This window comes from Cervus elaphus, chromosome 24 (assembly GCF_910594005.1).
Source record: "Cervus elaphus chromosome 24, mCerEla1.1, whole genome shotgun sequence".
In the NCBI taxonomy this organism is placed as follows: domain Eukaryota; kingdom Metazoa; phylum Chordata; class Mammalia; order Artiodactyla; family Cervidae; genus Cervus; species Cervus elaphus.
Genome location: NC_057838.1, coordinates 55,083,815 through 55,105,351, shown reverse-complemented (window position 1 = coordinate 55,105,351; position 21,537 = coordinate 55,083,815). Strand labels below are relative to the sequence as shown.

At 46.0% G+C, this 21,537-nt stretch overlaps 1 protein-coding gene across 1 annotated transcript in view; it reads right to left on the bottom strand.

Annotated features, from left to right (window-relative positions):
- The window catches only part of IL17RD (interleukin 17 receptor D), a 68,297-nt gene that overhangs the window by 24,660 nt on the left and 22,100 nt on the right, over window positions 1-21,537 (bottom strand). The window contains exon 2 of the mRNA XM_043886306.1: window positions 4,399-4,456. Within this exon, the coding sequence (XP_043742241.1) occupies window positions 4,399-4,456 (58 nt within the window). The remainder of the gene's footprint in view (window positions 1-4,398; window positions 4,457-21,537) is intronic.

Genomic DNA, 21,537 nt, shown 5'->3' with positions numbered 1-21,537 from the left:
CCAATGTTACAGAGTGATCTGAAACCAAACAATGACTAAGTAATCTGGGGTTTGTTCTTTTTCAGAAGAAGCCAAGAGGGCAAGGTGACTGGGAAAGAGGAACTCTTAGGAGGATGTGAACTCGTGGGGGCGTCATTCACAGCCAGGCTGTTAAAGAATCCAATTAGGACCTGCCAAAGGGACTAAGTGATTTAGTGATAAGCAGAGCACCTTGGATGTTAACTAGCATGACAAAGGTAAAACTTTTGTTCCCAACACTACCTCATCAAAGACACCCACAATACCCACTGAATCCAAACACTCCCATGGTGCTTGAAAAAAACGAAAACCACTGATTCTTTGATTTTGTCTGAGAACGTGATTCATTGCCACCTGCCCGTGCAGCAGCTGTGCCACCTGGAATTGCTAAGTACACTTTCAAAGTCTGCACGATCCTAAAAAAGCTGCCCGAAGCATCCAGCCAGACCCAGGCGGGGACCTCAGAGGATGGCTGCAGGCTGTTTCAGCCACGCGTGCAGGGGGAGCCGCCAGCCTTCACTACAGACGTCAGAATTACACTACTTTATCGCTATTCCTTTCCAGTGATTGAAGACTTTCTTTAGTATCTGATGCAAAAGGTCTTCCATCAGATTTCAAACCTACTCATTACCCTCTCGGAAGTCAGGGGATTTTGGGAATGAGGTATTCAGAGGTATTTTCTAAGAAGCTTGGTGAGTTTGTGGCACTGCCATCCCCCCTCCCCATAAACTATACCACACATTTCCCACTTTTTATGACGAAAAACATTCACGAGATATCTGAAAGTCACAAAAGAATATAAGAAAAACATAGAAGTCATCCATAACCTCCCACCACACAGAAGTAACTGCCAACATCTAATGGATACTTTTGCAAGCCTTTTAATGTGCACATGATATTCTTTTAAAACTTCTTATAAGGGCACAACACACATGCACTGAAAACACCCCCCTCCTCTTTGAAACTCCATCTTCCACTCTGCTTTGTGTTCTGCTTTTTCGCCTAATTCCTACTGAAGGCACACTCCCTTCTGCAAACTCCATCTGCTTCAAAAGCAATCACCTCTACATTTCAGCATTACTTTTGAAAAGATGTTAATGATTAATAAAACCAAATTCTACCTCTGATGAAAATTCACTCTCAAAGTGTTCTACATGTGTTCACTAGATAGATGAGAACTTTAAAGTAGGGGGAAAAATGTTGAAACACCTGGTTTAACACACACATTGAACAAACAAGGAAACTGAAGCTACAGTGATCTCCTGGGTGGCTTGCAGTGTTGCCAGTGATCAGCCCAAGGCCAGGACACAACACCACCTCTGAGGGATCACACAAAAGGCTCTTGCCGTTCTATCTCCAGCACAAAGCTGGACTAAAAAATAAGTTCTGAGTCAGAGGTATTAACTGGCAGAAATCCTGGCTGAGACCAGCTTCTCAATTAAAAAAAAAAAAAAAAAGAAGAAGAAGACAAAATCCCACCATGTATATAAAGTTCAGACATTTTCATTTATTGAGATCTACAATGAAAGAAGGGGCCTTCCAGGTGGCACTTGTGGTAAAGAACTCACTTGCCAATGCAGGAGCATGAGAGACACAAGTCTGACTGATCCCTGGGTCAGGAAGATCCCCTGGAGGAGGGCACGGCAGCCCACTCCAGTATTCTTGCCTGGAGAATCCCATGGAAGAGAAGTCTGCCAGGCTAAGGTCCATACGGTCCCAAAGAGTCGGACACAGCTGAAGTCACTCCGCACAGCACAGTACATAATGAAAGAAAACTTTTGACTTCAGACAGCTTTAGGAAAAGATTCATGGACAAAAGTAAGTCATTCTTTTTCTTTCCTCTTTTTTCATTTCTAATGTCAAAATCGGCATTCTCTGGGTTTCTGCAAATGCAATTATGCAAATATAAAATCTATTAATTAAAAAAATGTAGTATAACCTATTCAGGCATTACCCCCTCAGAGCCTGAAGAAACAAGAAATCCAATGTGAAAGGAGGCAAGATCTGAGAGCTGGTTTTGACTTAAAGGCAAGACATTTTCTTTCTTTGTAACATTTAAGAGCAAAGGAATAGAAAAGTAACATTTCTGTAGTTTAATACTTTTGGTGAAAACTTGATAATTGGTTCTTAGCTATTTCAAACAGAACTAGCAACCAGTCAACAGAGCAGTAACAGGAACTTCTTGTGGGAGAAATAAATTATCTTTTTCAATGGAAAACAATAACTAAGTATTTTTGCACAGCCTGGATCCAATTATTAGCGACTCTTAACATTTTGGATTCTGGTTACAAAATAATTATGCCCAAATGACATTTGGCCAAAATGCAACCTAGCTTCAGATGTCTCAGGAGTTGAGTTGTGAATTAAATTCTAATTAAATGCCAAAGAATCAGAAAGAAAATAATGACCAAGAGATAGACATTGGCATGGGGGCCATGTATCTAGTCCCATGAAGGAAACACTAAGGCATTTTAAGTTTTGTAGGTATGGATCCTCTTTCACAAAACCCCATATTAAATTAGAGATGCAAATAGTTGTTTGCAGCTGACCGGAAAGTTTTGAACTTTGAATGTAATACAAGATCTACCAGGACCAAGAACATATTATTAGAAATTAACTTTCGAATCTAAAGAAAGATCCCTTACACGTCTTTACTTAGCTGAATCAAGTCTCATGGACTTGTAAATCTTTCCTAAGCATCATAGCATTTACCCAGAACATGCATGCATCATGGACGTGAAGTATCTGAGTTTCCCATGTTAAATCCTCATCAGTGAAAGTACCCATGTCAGCGACTGTGGGCATGAACTTGACATCCATACTTGTATTTAAAACTGTTAGGTTGCACACATGATCTCAAAAACCCTGCTTTAGTAGTGTTGATTCCAAAGGCCTCAGTGTGACCTACAGCCCTTCCTCATAATTCTCTCCAAGAGACGAATCAAACATCAGGAGTCACTAATATGAATCAATCTCCTTCCTGTCAACATTCTTACCTATAAATTATGGCTCGTAAGGCTAAAATTGCTCATAATTCTATATAATTACCTTCTAGGGCATGAAAGCAGATGCTCAGAGGGGGTTCTACATGCTTCATCAGAAAAAAAAAAAAAAAAAACCCAACCTGCCCTCAGGAAACAATTTGGTCAGAAAAAGTCACAATTCCTTGACAGAAGGGCCCCAAAAGGTGCTTGGGTTCCAGCTCCAGTTGGAATGACTTCTAATAGTAACATATTAGTTACTGAATGCACACTGAGGCCAGATCCTGAGATGAGCAGGTATAAGCATTACCTCACTTAAGTCTCAAAATGGTGCTGAGGAAGTTAATCATTACTTCACATGATGAGAAAACTGTGGTTTGGAAAAGTGCAGTCGTTGGCCATCATTCACGGCTGATGAGGTGGGGGATGGGGTGAGAACTCAGGCCCCCATCAGAGGTGGCTGACTGGAGACGCCCGGGCCCATCTGAGACACAGATTCACTCGGCTCATTCTGTGTTTGTGAAAACTTTTAAGTAAATGCCAATATATATATTTTAATTAATTTATTCAATTGGAGGATAATTACAATACTGTGGTGGGTTTTGCCATGTATCGACATGAATCAACCCTGGGTGGACATGTGACCCCTTATCCTGAACCCCCCTCGCACCTCCCTCCCTACCCCATCCCTCTGGTTTGTCCCAGAGCACCGGTTTTGAGAGCTCTGCTTCATGCATGGAACTTGGACTGGTAATCTATTTTATATATGGTAATATACAATATATATATTTTTTAAGTCCATGCTGGGACTTCCCTTGGTGGTCCAGGGGTTAAGACTTTGCACTCCCAATGCAGGGGGCATAGGTTTAATCCTTGGTCAGGGAACTAAGGTCCCTGAATGCCACACAGCATGCCTCCCCTGCCAGAATGCTCAAACTAAAAGAAATCAAATTCCCCACTCCTCTTGGAAACCACATCTGACTGAGCTGGCATGGAGGACCCAGTGCTCCTCTAGGACCAGACACGGGCTGTCCAGCTTACCACGGTCCCCATCACTCTCAAGCATCCTGTGCTTGGGGTGCTTTGCTCATGTGACCCCTACTGGGCCCAAGGGCATCTGGGTTGTTCCTAAGGATACGGCTATCTCCTGAGGAAAGCAGGGGAAGTCTCCCCACACAGCTGCTCTTAGCACTCTGGGGGACTAACCAACCCGTTCAAGCTCTGAAATACTTGGGTGGCTTAGATGAGTCTGAGGTGCTTCGGCTCTGTTGACAAACCTGAGCAAGTTCAGGAAATTCCCCCCACTCGAGGACCTGCAGGGTCCCCGATTAAGCACGACCGTGCAAGCTTTAGATCACTGAAGGGGCTCTGTTCTGCAGCGGTCAAGTCGTTTACTTACTGTCATATCTGAAGGTGATGTTGTGCAGCCCACTGTTTCTGCTGGCCGGCCCCACTCCCTGTGGGAAAACAGGAGAACATGAGGAGGAGTGAAGTCAACTTGCTTTTCCAGCCCAGATCCCCATGGGGTCAAAACGCACACATGATCACAGAGACCCAGAGTCACGCCAGTCACCAAGCAAGATCCACGCTCTTCGTGGCCCCCGCCCAACTCCCTCCAGCCCAGGAGGTTCCTAACTGCCAGGCCACAGGGATGAGGGGTACTCACTTCCCCTGAAACAATAGCAGCAGGCTGCTCTGTGTTTGGGGGTTAAATAATAATTCATTAACAGTAAAATTGGGAGAGAGAGAGACCATGAGCTGCCAGCTGGAGCCCGTCCAGTTGGATCCACTTTTGAGCACTGACTGGTTATAAAATTTGCCTACCAGACACTCTCGTCCAAAAGCCCAATTAAGCCACGACAGATAGGCAATTCCTAAAGTTCGAGGAAACAGGTATTTCATTCCCAGAGTGGGAATGAGTGTGGGAATAAGCTGTTACTTTTAATGAGAAAATTCTTCACTGCCTCCATACCTATGCTTGGAACATAGACGGTGGGTCATAAAAGAAAAAGAAAGGACTTTAAAAGGTCTACCTCCGACTCCCAGTGATGTGGCCGCTAGCCATCTGCACTCCTAATAGCAGGGCTAACAGCTCCGCCAGACTTCCCACTTTAATTACAGCATCCACACGGGAGCCCCGGCATCCTCCTGCTGGCCCCGCCTTTTCCTGACCCACCACTTATCCACCATGGGAAAGATCAGCTAAGACTCTGGTTTAACTGTTTCTATAACCATCAGCAAGTGCACCATTCAGCGTGAATTGCAGGATTCTCCCCCCACACAAAATGTTAATTCTTAGATGCTAACTGATGGGAAAATATTCTAACCACACAGCTACAATTTCCACCCGACGAGGAGGATGCTGGGGAAAACCATATGCTGGCAGTCTGGTATTTAATGGGCAGTTGTTACACTGAGACGCAATGTGAGGAACCCTTCTGACGGAGCCCAGGGTCTCAGGCCACAGTCCCAGCACATCCATATGGTACAGACATGTTCACTCGGCTTATCCTGAGGCCAGGCACACCCACTGAAACTGTATCCCTGGGCTCAGATAAACACAGACCTTGGGAAAGCACAGCTGTGCAGAAAGGGATGGACACACCTCGTTCTAATTAAAGTGAGGAAGAAACGGTTAACAGAAAATCTAAATCATCATGGCGCATTAGCTCCATGATCAGCTAGGGTTCCCCTCCCCTTCTTCCTGGTTCACCTTCCTTCTCCAGCTATCCTCCTTCCATCCTTCCTTCCACGTATATATGAGATTCCAGAATTCCTCACCTGAGTTGAAACACTTTGCAAAGTGTTAATACCTTACTCAAACCTTAAATGCCTCTATTACTGATTAGAGATAGGCCCACAGTCTGCAACTGGAAGATGCCCAACTTACAGATGGCCACAACCAGAGCACCACGACCAGGAGACCAGGAAGTAGAAGATACAACACCTCCACGACCCCTAAGTCTTAGGACCCCCAAGACAGCCAAGCCATACCCTTCACCTCCCATACAAAACCCCAGGACCAAAATTCACTTGGATTCCCTGGTGGCTCAGAATCTATCTTCAATGCAGGATGCCAGGATTCGATCCCTGGGTGGGGAAGATCCCCTGGAGAAGGGAATGGCAACCCACTCCAGTATTCTTGCTTGGAGAATCCCATGGACAGAGGAGCCTGGTGGGCTACAGTCCATGGGGTCACAAAGAGTCGGACATGAATGAGCGGCTGACACACATCTACTATGAGTCAAACATTATATGAGGTACAGTGGTGAATGAAAGTCATTATCCCTACTCTTGAGAGCAAAGTGGTTCATTCATTCAAAGAATGCAAATCACACAGCACGTATAGACAAATCTCAAATCACACCTTGACCCTCCAAGAACTCTCAGTATAGAAGGCATACAAGGTCTATGTAGCTATGGTAACAGGGCCATAAATAAGCACACAGTGTATGAAATGTCACAAACAGTACGTCAGAAAGGATAAACCCAGGGTAAGAACACTGCGTACCAGAAGTTTAAAAGAGGGAAGAATAACTGGGCTAGAATGGAAAGGAAAGGGGAGTCTCAGGAGAGGGAAAGAAAAAAATGTAATCCAGGGGCCAAAGAAAGTACCTTAATCCTTCATCCTCTAGCTGGGACCAAGGGCAAACCACCTCACTCCACTGCGTCTGAGTCTCCTCAAATTGTCTTTTTATTAAAAGACAATTCTTTCCTCTGAGATGGGAGTTTGAGGAGGGCCACATGAAGCCATGCAGAGGAAGCATTTTTCAAAAAGGAAATGCATTCCATTTAATAGCATGCCCTGAGGCGTGTAGGACTCTGGTGACCAATCACATCAGCTTTTCATTTTGCTCTTGTTCTCCCTATATTTCTATTGCAACATTTTTAACAGATATTCATTGGGCACTTGCCATGAATGCACTATGGAAAGGAGACCAAGACAGTGAGAGGGGCTATATTCTGTATTCAGAAACCAAAATCACTGTAAATAAGGGCTCTGTGATGTGGGTGAAGCTGCTCAGAGGCAGGCCCGGGGACCTGGCCTCAAAGGACAATGAGGCTTGCCTGTGGCATCCACTCACCACCAACTGAGCATTCCACCTTCATCGAAGAGCACTCGGCCAAGAAGACTCGGCCTAGAACCAGTCCTGGGTCCTGGTGACCTCCTGACATGCAAATCTGCCCTCATTCTGCTCCAAGCCCCCCGATGGCTCCCTGCCCCACTCGACCATTCCTGACGTGGCCCCTGCCTACCCTGTCAATCACTCCCCTCCCTGCCTCCCACCTTGTTCTGGGCTACATGACTGCTCACTATATGTTCTGGGGACACACATATTCCCTGAATGCCCTTCCCCTTACCCGGGGCCTGTTCCTCTGCGGCTTCTCACCTTAGCCTAGGCCCTCTCACACTGTGTTCCTGACACATCAGCTTGCCTACACACTTTTTTTTTTAAATATACTTATTTACTTACTTGTTTATTTATTTGGCAGGTTCTGGGTCTTAGCTGCGGCACGTAGGATCTTTTAGTTGTGGCATGTGGGGATATAGTTCCCTGACCAGGGATCGAACCCAGGCCTGCCTGCATTGGGAGCTCGGAGACTTGGCCACCAGACCACCAGGGAAGTCCCTGCCCGTGCACTTCACTCGATGGGAAAACAGTGATCCATCCCCACAATTTGACCGACATAGCACTTCTCTGAATGCAGAGGCAAGGTGGTCATCCTAATTCCACAGAAGATCAGAAATAAAAAGACCATGTGATCAACCAAGGCTGATCGTGTGAGCAGGAGGCACGGCTCCCGTGTGCGCTGTAAAGATTTTTCACACTGGGACGTCATCAAGTACACAGCTTCTCAGCACATGCCTCAGACAGACACCCCACCAGGCTGTCCTCAGCTCACGCCTGAGAAATGCTTCCGCTGCTCCAGAGTCCTAGGGCCCCCCTGAGCAGCAGTGCGCCAGGCTGGCCTGCAGAGCACTGGTTTTCTTACAGTTGGGGGTAGACAGAAGAACCACCACCCCGGTAACACGTCCACATATGCGCTCCAGAATGCATGAATATGTTACTCTACATAACAAAGGGGCAGTACAATTAAGTTTCAGGATCTTGAAATGTAGGGGAAAGTAGTCTGATTTATCCAGGTGGGCCTAATAATAATCACAAAGGTCCTTAGAAGAGGGAGATGGGATGGTCAGTCAGAGGAGACATGACAATGGACATAGAAGGCAGAGAGGCAGAGAGATGGTTTAAAGATGATTTAAAGATCTTATACTACTGGTTTGGAAGATGGAGGAAGAAGGGGTTACTAGCTGAGGAACTCAGTTAGTTCAGCCACTAGATGCTGGAAAACGCAAGGAATGGATTCTCCCCCCAGAGCCTCCAGATAGAGGCCACCGACACCTTGATTTCAGCCCCAGAAGATTCATTTTGGAGTTCTGATGTCAAGAGCTATAAGATAATAAGTTTGCGGTATTTTAAGTCACTAAGTTGGTGGTAACTTTTTAAAATTAATTTTTACTGGAGTATGCATGTGTGAACATACGTGCGTGCTCAGGCGTGTCCAACTGCAATCCCATGGACTGTAGCCCGCCAGGCTCCTCTATCTATGGAATTTTCCAGGCAAGAATACTGGAGTGGGTTGTCATTTCCTTCTTCCTACTGGAGTATAGTTGGGTTACACTGTTGTACGGTGGTAACTATTTATTACAGCAGCAATTGAAAGCTAATGACTTACATAATTTCATCTGCCACGTGGATGAACTGCCTCTCAATGCCACACACACACACACACACACACACACACACACACACACGCTGTCATTCTCTCCTCCTGCTGACCGATCACTCTCACTGCTTCCTCTCCCACCCCCTCTTCAGGCAGATGCGGAACCCTGATCCGTGAGCACTGCCACTGTAGATTTAGCCATCCTACACAGACGCGTCTGTGCAGGGACACTGGGGCTCATCTGGAGTAGAAGAATGGTTAAGAGAATGCGGTCTGGGATTGCCACAGGTGTCTGCAGATCTCCTCACTTTCCAGCTGTGTGACCTTGGGCAAGCTTCTCAACCTTTCTGAGCCTCATTTCTCAGTGCTGTGAAGTGCTGGAATCAAGCTCCGTGGAAAGGACTGGTGTGGGGACCACGTGAGATGATTGATATGTGTCAAGTGCTCTGCACAGCACCTGGCACATATTGAAACAGTTATTTCACAGGCAGCAATGGTTGTGTCATGATTCCTGAGAAGACTCCTGCCCTAATAAACACAGTGAGAGCTATGCTGCGAGGGGACACATGAGGGAGGCAGGGGGGTGCCCAGAGGAAGTGGCATTTCCAGGTACGAGGTTTCCAGCAGCCAGACCTGGGGGCACGGTGGGAGAAGAAGCAGCCGTGCAGGGCAGAGCCAGGTGGAAGGAGGCACCAACCAGCAGACTGAGGACTGAGTTCTGCTGCTGCTTGTGGTGGGAGCTGGGTGACCCAGAGACTCCACTCCTGCAAACTGCCTCAAATGGGGTGAAACTCAAGGCAAAGTGACTAGGTCAGGCTCCACAGTCCAGGGCCGAGGACACGGTCAGCCCTTGCCCCTGACAATTATTAGCTTTTCATCATAATGAATGCATGCATAATTGAGCCAGTTATACACTCAGGAACCCAGGAGGTCCTAGCTTGGTGTGACAGGGGGCCTTAAGGGCTTACAGTCAGGGCCTGCCGTTAGAGAGTACGGAGGAGGCCACTCACAAAGCTGGTCAACAGCTTCGGAAGCTGTTTCTTCAGGAAACAATTCTGAGCTTTTACCTACTACACCCGTTTTGATATTTAATGAGCTGAAAATTAAGAATACTTGCTTGTTACCTATTACTTAAAAATGCCAGTGCTGTGACCTCAGGGTGTCACATTCTTAGTTAACTAACCACTAACGGCAGCTTTTAATTTGTTCCCATGCGAGGTAAGGAGTAAAGCCGGGGCACCCAAGCTGGGCTGTGATCCCTCTATGCCAAGCAGAGAAAGAAGAAGCAAACGCAAAGAGAACGGAGAAAACAGCTTTTACTCTGGAAGCGGGAGGGGAAGGAACACCCTTCAGAGCTCAAAAGGAATAAAATTAAAAAGGCAAAAACCTACACCATGCTCCACCCAGATGGCAAAAAAAAAAAAAAACAATGGCCTGGACACAAAATTCAGCCATGGGGCGGGACCCCATACAGAGCAGCCAGCATCGCCACCAGGGGCCGACAGCTGGCCAGTTTCCTGGGGGGCCCTGGGGGATTCCAGGCCTTTTGAAAAGACCAACGTTCCAGAGAAACATTCCCATTCCAGCTCCAGAAAAGCGTAAGTGCCACTTTGGAAAAATGCATTTTGAAAAGGACCATGCTGATTTATATAGTGCCCCCTTTCCGATGGAAGACAGGCCAAACGGTAAGGCCTACGTGAGACTGCCTTCAAATCAATTGTGGTGAAGGAACTTTAAGAAAGCTACTGAAGTTTCAGTGAACTGAGATTAGGGGAAATTTTGAATAAAAGCATTTGTCAGGAAGAACTGAAAGGATGTTTTTTTGGGGGGCGGGGCGTGATGTCCGGCAGGCAGACAGGATCTTAGTTCCCTGACCAGGGATTGAACCTGCACCCCCCTGCATTGGGAGCCTGAAGTCTTAACCACTGGACTGCCAGGGAAGTCCCTGAAAAGATTTTTTTTTTTAAAGGCACACCAGCCAAGTAACTACTTAAAATTATGGGCAACTCAAACATCCTATTGTACATAACATTTCCTTCACCGTGAGTTTACAAGCATGTCAATGAGATTAAAAAGATAGCAGACAGTTTTGTGAAGCTTAAAATGCACAAGGGGAGTGACGTTTTTGCCTGTGACCAGTGGACATCACGAGGGCAAGAGGCAGAACATGGGGTCAATGTAGTTAGTTCATGCGGGTTCAGAGGGTTTCATAAATGAAGACAGATCCCACTTACTTCAGTTCAAACCTTTAGTTTAAAAAAAAAAACAAAACCCAGCAAAGGCAGAGAAGCCCCAGGTGATGTAAGCCGAGGAGAATGCTGGCAAACCCAAAACACAAGGAGAATAAATCACAAAGCCAGCTTGGGCCCGGATCTATCTATCCGAGATATTCACGCCACATTCCCAGGAGCTGTTCTCTCCCACTCCCCATCTAGAAGCAACCAACTTCAGACTCGCGGGGTGCCAGCCAGCTGTCTGCTTTAGGGAGGTGAGGGCTCGGATGTCTAGTGGGGAACACACAAGCTCTGTGAGGGGAGAGCCGGTGGGTTCCCACCAGCAATTACCACGTCGGCCCAAAAAGACCCGGAGATCTTAAGCTAATTAGAGAGATTTGCTGGAGGAGGTAGGGAATAACTTCTCCACAGCATCGCCTGTGCACCAGACCAAAGCCGTAATCATGATTCATCTCTGACATGTTGCTAATCATTGCACACATGTTCCTAATTTCACGCTCCCCGAAGGAACGCTGAAGGGACAATTGTTTCTGAGCTCTAACATGGAGCCAACCTATGCCAAGTTACCATGTGTCCTGCTTATCAAACTGAAAGCTCTAGTTTTCATCTGAGCGTCTTTTCCCTCTTTCGCCCTTCCTCCATGCCCACCCTGGAAAAAGAAATCCATTCACTAAAGACAGAAGTGTGGGAGGGCATTTATATGCGTTGTTTCTCAGTTTTTCTTTTTTTATCTTTTTTTTTTTAAATATCATTGACATATAACGCTGTGTAAGTTTAAGTGTACAAAGTGTTAACTTGATACATTTATGTATTGCAGTATAACAGCAACTTTTCTACATGGTGGCGGTCTAAATGGGATTTAATACATTTTAATATAACCTTTCTTGCTGCAGACTTCATAATTTTCTCTTTACCTTGCCACTGGAACATGCAAATACAGTAAAAGCCCAGATACCAACACACACACACACACACACGTGCATGCTGACTTTTTTCCTCTTGTTTAAAAACAAAACAAAACTCTGCAGCCGCCCTGGTTTTCACAAAGCAAAACCCCAAGTACTTTTTCCAATGAGTCTGTTAAGAATCTGGGCGGTGTGTTCTCTCATGGCTGATACTCGCAAATAGACAGGATTGTTCCATTTTTCCAGTTCTCCAAACGTTAAAAGCAAGCTATAAAACATGCTTCTGGACGAAGAGCCAGGCCTCTCCCCTCCACTTGCACACACCACTCCCATCCACACAAATGAGAACCGCATGTTAAAGCACCAGCATCCTTAAGGTAACCGTCAACATATTTGCAGTTTCAAAAGCACACATGGGCAACGCGTGGACACACATAACCTGGTTTTCTGTAAATACCGGGTACGAGGGGGAAGCAAACACCAGCCACCCGAGCACACACCCGGCCAATCGGCTACCGGCTCGCCCTCAACTTAACTCGGAAAGGCGGTTACAAAGACTTCACTCCAGAAGCCCAAGAAAAGTATCTTCCTGCGAGGGCAAAATAGTGATTAGACAGCAGAGGAAAAAATTAAAGCTATAAACATGATTGTTATGCCTAAGCTCAGAGGAAATGTTCGGATCAAAACAAAACTACTAATAAAAAGCCTTAGGACCACACAGAGAGCGAGGACTGAATTGTGCCGACTTCAAATACAGTTTCCGAGGCCGGGGGACGGAGCCTCCAAACGCTCTATCACATCTGGAATTCTGCTTTTACAGCACAGATGCCTGCAGAAATGGGGGACCGTGGCGTTGCCATGGGACCCAGGCTCCTCCGGCAAGGCCAGTCCCCAGCATGCCCCACACATGTGCTTCCTTCAAGGTGGATTTCACATCTTCGCAAATTATGGAAGGCTGCCCTCTCAGGTTTTAGTGCTAATTGAAACATCACAGGCTGCGCTATAAAGCAAGGCGACCCCTTTTGTCGGCCTATTATTTCTGTCCACCTGGTGGTCTTGGACAGAAAAACCTTAAAATAACAGCGGGAAGCAGCAAGTCAACATTAGACCCCCTTTTCATAAGCTACTTGTGGCTTTCCCCCCTTCACAGCCATCCAGCATCCTTTTTAAATTTTCCTGTCTCTGGCTGCAAAAACCCAAGGCAGTCCCCTGTGCTCCAGGCCACCTCCCATCGCCTGCTTTCGGGAGGGACCAGGCTCAGGATCCAGGGCTGCTTGGCCGGTTGCCGGAAATGAGCCACTAAGGCCATCCCAGCAGTGCTCCTGCCATAGCAGGAGGTCTTCACTCTTAATTGCTGATGACCCCTTTGCTGTTAAGGGGAAAGGGTTTCTAGAGCCCCAAGGAGACGCCTGTGAGAAACACTCCTCACACCACTTCCCCCAGAAACTTTCCTGGGGGAAACCTTCCCCCCCAGAAACAATTCTGGGACATTCCCAGAGCTCTGGAGAGACCACTGAGCGCTTTCCAGAGTCATGTTTAGACACAAAGAATTCAGAGACTCCACTTAGAAATGAGGGGGTGCATCTTGGCTTCCTCCTTCTCTGGGAAGCAACCCCCACAAAAAACTGACCCCTCCAGGTGTGGGCTCAGATATACACACACCCCATGGGTGCTGCAGGTACTTCCCGTCACCCCTCACCTGCCTCCCTAGGGCCCCAACGGGCTCAGAACAGGGGTAAAGACCCTCATCTCTCTTCTCCCTGGGAGCACTCTTCCATCCGTACTGACTAGAATGTCCTCAGCCAAAACTCCAGTGACCTTCCTAATATATATCTGCCTCTTTGCAAGGTCTGGCCTTTCTCAGATTTCATGGAGGAGAGGAAGAGAGTCAGCCCACCCAGAGGTGAAACAATAGTCACGAAGCCCCACGGGCGGGTGGGGGGACTCAGGCTTCCTGGTTCTCAGCCCTGCGACCTCCTGATCCAACTCTTCCAACTAGTCTGTTAGAGACCACATCCCAAAGTGTCCCTGAGATGCAGCCGGAGTGTGTGTGTGTGTGCACGCCTGCGTGTGCACGTGTGTGTGCTCTCTTGCGCGTGTGCCTGAACCCAGTCACACAGAAGAAGGAAAAAAAGCACCAGGAAGTCAGCAGTGTGGCTCCAGGTGTTAACACTTAGCGCATCCTGCCCAGCCCCCACCAGCTTGAGGCTGGCCTCCTGGGAGCCGGACACAGCAATTAGGCCCTTCCCGGGCAGGGCGCCTTTGTCCCCTGGCTAACATCATTAGTGTCTGACTTCCTGCGCACAACGGGGGCCTCCCAGGGGGCAATCGCCGGCTGACCGGGGCAGGGCATTAGACTTCCTTTGTCAAAGACCCTCGAATGTTAACAAGCATGTGAACAAGCTTCTCCTCCACCCCCCACCTCAGTTGCTCCTCCAGCCCACCAAACACTCCGGGGGCAATTCTCAACAGTCTTGGTTCTCCCAACTGGGGGGAAATCTTAGTTCCCTGAGAACAGTATGAAGTCTCCATGTCGATTTCCTAGAGTTGTTCCCCTACAGGCAGGCCACTCACATTTGCTGAGTACCTGTTACTTGCCCTGCATTAAGGAGGCTGAAAATGGATAACGATGACAGTGCTCAGACAACATGAGTCAGGGGCTGTCCGACCCCCAGCCTGCGGCCTGCCTAAGTACAGGTGTCCCACTCAAGCATGCTCACAGGCTGAAGTACAAGATGGTCTCAAGATGCAAGGATGTGCTGAAGGTTTGAGTAACATCCTGAGGCTTTCAAACACGGATCAGATCGGAAAAATGGGTAGGAGGGGGGGAGTCTGAGTTGTTACATAGCTTCAAACCACTAAAAACCTCTCACTGACCCTTATCCTTCCCAACAGAGGGCTCCAGCCTTTTATTTGGGGGACACAGATGTCTGAGGATTTGGGGAGAGCTGTGGTCCACGTGTATGCATGTGAGTTCTTCAGGAGGTTTCAGGATTCCTGAAATCACCCAGGCTCTTACCTGCCTGCCTTATCGATAGCTTAACACCAGGTCCACAGAGGGAGTGGTTTAGGGACCCAGGGGGAAACTCTGACAATTAAAAAAACTAAATTCAAATAAGGGAGGGAGGTGGTTAAATCTAAGATCTAAGTTTTAAGTAAAATTCCAGATTAACGCCTCAACTGTTATCCTTTGTAGCCAGTATTTGTTCCAACTGAGTAACTGAAGACTTTGTCTAAGACTCTGGGACTCATGAACTTAAAGTGGGAATGTAAAATACAACCGTTTCTGCTGTTAACCACCTGAACCCATGAAGAGCCTCTATCACTTTGAAGATCACAGGTGACAAATCCCGTTTGCAGTCAAGTCCTTTTTACTGAGTCAAGTTCTTTTAAAAACATAAACTATAATGTGGTTAATTCTTATTCCTTTTTCCCACCTTTGCTGAATGGGAAGGAACACACTCATATAGTGTGTCCAGAAGAAGGAGAGAATGGCTGAGTTTCCCACTCCTGCTCAACTGCTTCTTCCTATCTTTGGTATCTGTTGTCAACACACAAAATTAGGTTAGGTTTGGGACACGTTCTCAAATATTTGCCCAAGAACCACTAGGGAGGATAATCTCAAACCCCAGTTTCCCAAAATGAAGAATAATCTACAATTTTGACTTCTTACTCCAGACACACCAAAACTTATTCGAGATTCAAAAGTTAGATGTCGGTAAAAGGAGAGAAATGAGACTGTCACCACCAAGATGCCAAGACCCCCACAAGTTGATTCTGATGAACCCTGCAAGTTTCAAAGAGTATATCAGTTCACCTTTGGTTCTGGTTTTTACCTTTTGCCAAACCAATTTCTAAATAGTAGGTGAGCGGAAGGATATATTCAAACACTAATGATCCCTGCAACTTGAAGTCTCCCTACTTCTTGGATGGAAGCCAGTAGTCTGCCCTTAAACTATAAGCAATAAATCCAGAAGGCTCTCTTTCCTAGTTTCCCAATGATACCACATGGAATTCCCATTAAAATACTCCCATGCAAACACACACACAATGACATACCAATTAAATCATTGTGTGATTTAGGCCAGGAAACAATTGTGTTTGCCAAAAACTATTCAACTTTGTTTCAATTTCCTTGAATGGCCAGAATGTCATTCTGAGAAGGAGGGCAAAGCATGAGGTAAAAAATGAGTATCAATGTCTCAGTTGATTTCAGATTTAAATAAATATTCCTTGTGGGTGAAGGAGAGCATGCAAAGTTCCCAGGAATGAGAGTTCCCTGCCCCACCTCCCCAGGGACAATTGGCACAGATTGGTGTAGAGGTAAATTAGCCAATACGCGTGAGGCAGACAAGGCAAGTAGAACGGCACTGACGCAGTGGTGCTGGTGGTGGATCCCTACTCCCCCAAGGGGGGTGAGGCACGCAAGTGACATACACAACCTTCCTCCTTGACCCGTCAACAGAAAGAACTCAATGCACCGTAGCCCCTTCATCAGCTTTCTGTGTAGAAGTGCTTCCAGAATCAAAGCAACATGGTGGAACTAAATTAGAAGCCTGTAGTGGCTTTTTATCATGAAGTGGGTTTTATCATGAAGTTAGGATGAAACAGACACTTAACAGAAAAAAAAAAAAAAATTAAAAGAAGCAGTGATTAGGTATTTTTAAGAAAATAAAAAAGGGAGGTCCGAAGGTTCTGGCTAAAATGATTTCAAGCTGAGGATGAGCAGCTGGGTGGACGTGAGGCCAAGCTGTCAGGCTCTGTGGGACACGGAGCCACGTCAGCCACACGAGCACTGAGGAAGGCCACTCCTCCCCAGGCCGGGAGGGACCAGGTACCAAGTCCTGTCGGCTGCTTCCCCAGCTGTCCACGAGGGGTGAGACACTCGGTGGTTCTCAAACAGAGAACCCTAGGAGTGGGTTTTCAAGTTTCTGGGGAAATAGTGGGCTTTTCTTTGAAAGGGGCTTTATTACTTTTGTAAACCTAACAAGTCCAAGGCAAAAGAAATTTAAGTACAGACAAGAATGTGCACATCTTCTCTAGTCAACACTATTGTACTGTATATTGGGGTTGGCCAAAAAGTTTATTTGGGTTTTCCATCTTTTGGAATAACTCAGACAAATACTTCAAAATTGCTAAGAGACTAGATCTTAAACATTCTCATTACAAAAAAAGAACTGATAATTATGTAATATGATAGAGGTGTCAGCTAAAGCTATTGTAAATCATACTACAATATAAATGTATCAAATCAACCTAAATGTACACAATGCTATCCCTTAAACTTATATAATGCTGTAGGTCAATAATATATGTATATATCCCAATAAAAAGAAAAGTGTCCCTAAAACTCCTCCCCTCCCCATCTCTTTGGAAACTCTTCCAAATGATCTCTGTTGCACGTGTCACAAGGACTCTAACTTAAGTAGGATCCTAATACACACACCATTTATTATGATAAACATCTACTAGCTAATGTAGTTCTACTAGCTGATGTAGTTCCTATTGGGAGAGCCATGTGGGTAAAATAGCAAAAAGATCCTAATGAGGTGAGAATCAAGCCCACTGGCAAATTTCTAAGTGTTCAGCCAGCTCTAATTAGCCATCATTATTAAAAAGTAGCGGGCCCTTTCACCTGTTCTGAACCCAGTTGTGTATATGGAAAAGGCAACAAGGCAGATTCATCGAGAAGGCAACACACACATGTTAATATTTCAGTAGGCTGCCTGTTGATGTGGGTACCCTAAATGTTGCTCTGTAGGATAACCAAATTACTATGATTTATGCTGTATGTTTAAAAGAAAATTACACAAATTTAGGGGATTTTATGATTAGTTGGCTGGTCTCATGTGAATAACAGAACTGTGTAAAATTAAAAGGGAAATGGGCAAATCCAGGAAGCGGCTGACAACAGCTTTATCCTGCACGGTAATCACATTACAGCGGCTCGGAAACCTCGGAGCGCCAACTCTTCAGAGCCCGGGTGGCTGGGGGAAGACCACTGTGGGCAGATTCTCCAGAGCAAGCTGAGGAGATAATATAATTCGCCAATAAAAACTGTATACTCCATTTTGTGATTAGAATCACAACACACGTGTAGCATGAAGGAGGAAAAGGATCTTGCCTCAAAAACTTAGCTGTGCCCCAGAATTTATCAGCAGATGCCTTGAGGGCTAGAGATACACTTTACACAGGGAAGGTCCTTTTGAGTGATGGAAAACAATGCTCTTCCAGGAGTTTAACCATCTGTCCTGGAAAACAAAGCTAAAAGACACGAAATTAGAGGCAGTAGGAGATCCAACCAGTCCATCCTGAAGGAGATCAGTCCTGGGTGTTCATTGGAAGGACTGACGCTGAAGCTGAAACTCCAATACTTTGGCCACCTCACGCAAAGGGTTGACTCATTGGAAAAGACTCTGATGCTGGGAGGGATTGGGGGCAGGAGGAGAAGGGGACGACAGAGGATGAGATGGCTGGATGGCATCACCGACTCAATGGACATGAGTTTGAGTAAGCTCCGGGAGTTGGTGATGGACAGGGAGGCCTGGCGTGCTGCGATTCATGGGGTCGCAAAGAGTCGGACACGACTGAGCAACTGAACTGAACTGAACTGAACTGAATGTTATATTTATGGAATGAATGTGCTCAGTTATACAACTGAGCTCCAAGTAACAGAAGCCCAGAGAAAGGGAAGTGGAGAGGGGAAGGCCCACCAGACACCAGAGAAGTGTTTTCACAGAGGAGACAGGTCTCTGGCTGGACCCTGCGGCATGTCGCACTTTTGGGGGGTGGGGAGGGGTGGGAGAGGATGGGGGTGGGGAGAAGACCTTTCCAAGCAGAGGCAGCAGAGGAGCACGTGGCCACATGGTGAACACTCGGGAAATGGCCCTTAGTCCTCAGGGATGAGGAGGAGCCTCCCTCACCAGCCAGAACGAACACTGGCAAGCTGGAGTGACCGACCCAACAAACCCATCTCTTTCGAGTTAAACATCCCCTAATAGCCTGAAAGGATAGGCACCGCAGGGCTGGGATGGACAGGTGGGCTGGGTTCTGCATGTGGCACAGCCTGGAGTTTGGCAAGACCTAAACAGAGAGGGCCTACAGAGGTGAGCACAGCCTGATGTGACAGGTGGGCCTGCAGGGGAACGGTGCAGGGACCTCTGATCCGGGTCGATGTCGCAGTGGGCTAGGCTGGGGGTGGAGAAGAGCAAGAGACAGACAGTAAAACAGCAGCTTCAAAAGATGAACCAAAAGGACCAGAGGGCTGAATCAAAAGGAGTCAGATCCTGGGGCCTGTGGACCAAAGGTGCCACTGACAAAAGAGAAAAGATTAGAGCTCGGGTCTCTTTTCAGAGTCCTCTTTGAACATGGGCCTGATTTCCTGCCTGATACAGATGGAAGGCATTTAAGAAGGAGGAAGCGAAGTCCAGAGCACCATCAACCTCCAATTTTCACCTATCTTCCCTCCATGGCCAAAAATGTCACTAACTGTTGGAATTAGTGCCACAGACACTCAGGGTGGCAGTCAACATCTGCATTCTCTAATCTTTCCCACTCGCTCCCACCCACCTCGACCGTCCCATCTATACTTGGGGTAAACCAGCGCTGTGCTCCTAGCAGAGTTCACTAAAGACAGAAAGAAGATGACTCAGAAACAAAGGCCCTTTGTTAGCCTCTACCAACTCTTCAACAAAATTCCTGAAGATCAGAATGACGAAAAACAATCTTTAAAAATCTGACCTTGGCACAAATGGACAGAGACCGTGTGATTCCCCTCACACAAGGTACCCAGCATAGTCAACTCCAGAGACAGAAAGTGGAATAAGGGGTTTGCCAGGGGCTGGGGGTGGTGGGCAATGTGTTTAGAGTTTCCATTTAGGAAGATGAAACGCTAGACCTGAATGGTGGTGATGGCTGTAAAACAATGTGAACGGACTTAATGTCACTTTAAAATGGTTAAAACGGCAAATTTTATGAAATGTATATTTTACCACAATTTTTGAAAAGAGGGGAAAAACAACAACAAAGAAAGGAACTGAAGGATTCTGAGCAGGAAAGCAATTAATAAAATGGTGCTGTAGTTATGTCTGCAGGAAGAATTAGGAAGGGGGACAACTGGAGGAGGGAGAGGCAGCCACTGCAGGCATCCAGATGTGAGGTGAGAAGGATGGAGATGATGGGGGGATGATGAAAGGACCCGTCTGAGGTGGTTTCTAAGGAAAAAAAAAATGGCAGGCCTCTGTGACAAATGTGATAGAGAGGTGATGATGGAATTCAAAGGCAACTTGAGGGCTCCTCTTTTGGGAAACCTGGAAGGTTAGTGATTTTGTAGCAATATAGAGAACCCCGGGGAAGGAGTCTTTTCTTTTTTAGGAAAAAAAATTTAGTGAAGATGAGGTGATGACAGGGAACCTTCGATATAATACCATATTTTTTTTGGGAAATACAGGATCATGAGGCAGGAAGTCATGCATGAGGTCAAGCAACAGAATCTTAACGGCAGATGGGCTAATTAAAAGGAGGTATGAGAAAGGACAAAGGGCTAAGAACAGGGCTTTGTGGGATAGGACTATCCACATTTAGGGCCCACGAGGAGGAAAAGAAGATAGAAAAAGTGGGGTTGGTAAAGTAGAAGAGGAGCCAGGAAAGACCATTAGGTAAAGGAGAATGAAAAAAAAAAAAAAAAGAATGTCAAATAGGTTTCATGTAACGGAATGTCAAGATGGATATTTTCTACATGAAAACCACCTTATTGATTACGAAAATTCCTGAGCAAATAAGTATATTGATGGCTCATTTAAAATAGCTTCTCCATATAAATAAACTCCTAGGTCTTTTGTTGCTATTCAGACCTATCCCCTGGTTTTCTAAAAAAGTAGGAAGCATATTATAAATACTATCTAAAGAAAATCTTTTCTTACATTTGCAAACTTACAAAGAAAACGAACGACATTAGCACTGGAAAAGGCATTTAAAAGAATCTGGTTCACTGTCAGGGTTTTGTGTGCAGGATCAGAGCTTAGCATTCTGCCAGGAGAGCCATCCAATCTCCCATGTTATTATGGAGAAGAGCACAGGGGCCCTAAGTCATGATACTCTCCAATTTCTGCTCAGCGCTTTACACTTTTGTTGTTGTTTAGTCGCTCAATCAAGTCTGACTCTTCTGCAACCCCATGGACTGCAGCCTGCCAGACTCCTCTGTTCATGGGATTTTCCAGACAAGAAAACAGGAGTGGGTAGCCATTCCCTTTTCCAGGGGATCTTCCTGACCCAGGGATCGAACCTGCATCTCCTGCAGTAGAAGATGGATTCCTTACCACTGAGCCACCAAGGAAGACCAGTTTATAGTCTGAGTTACTGCTAAATTAGTTTAAAAACAACAACAACAACAAAAAACACAATCTTTTGGCAGTTTTGAAATTATGCTATCTTGGAAATGTAGAGGTAACCAACACTCAGGTCATTTTTAGCCAAATACCCCTAACTAACCTACCTAATAGCTAGCATTCAGAATAAACAATAGCCCAGAACTCAACAACAACAAAAAAAAGTTGGAAAGATAAGCTACAACATAATTGATACAACTCAAAGTTATCAACTTAAATTTCAGTTCAGGCATATACTTTTTGTCCAAACCTCCTGGAAATGGTGAATTTTTGCACAAAAGCA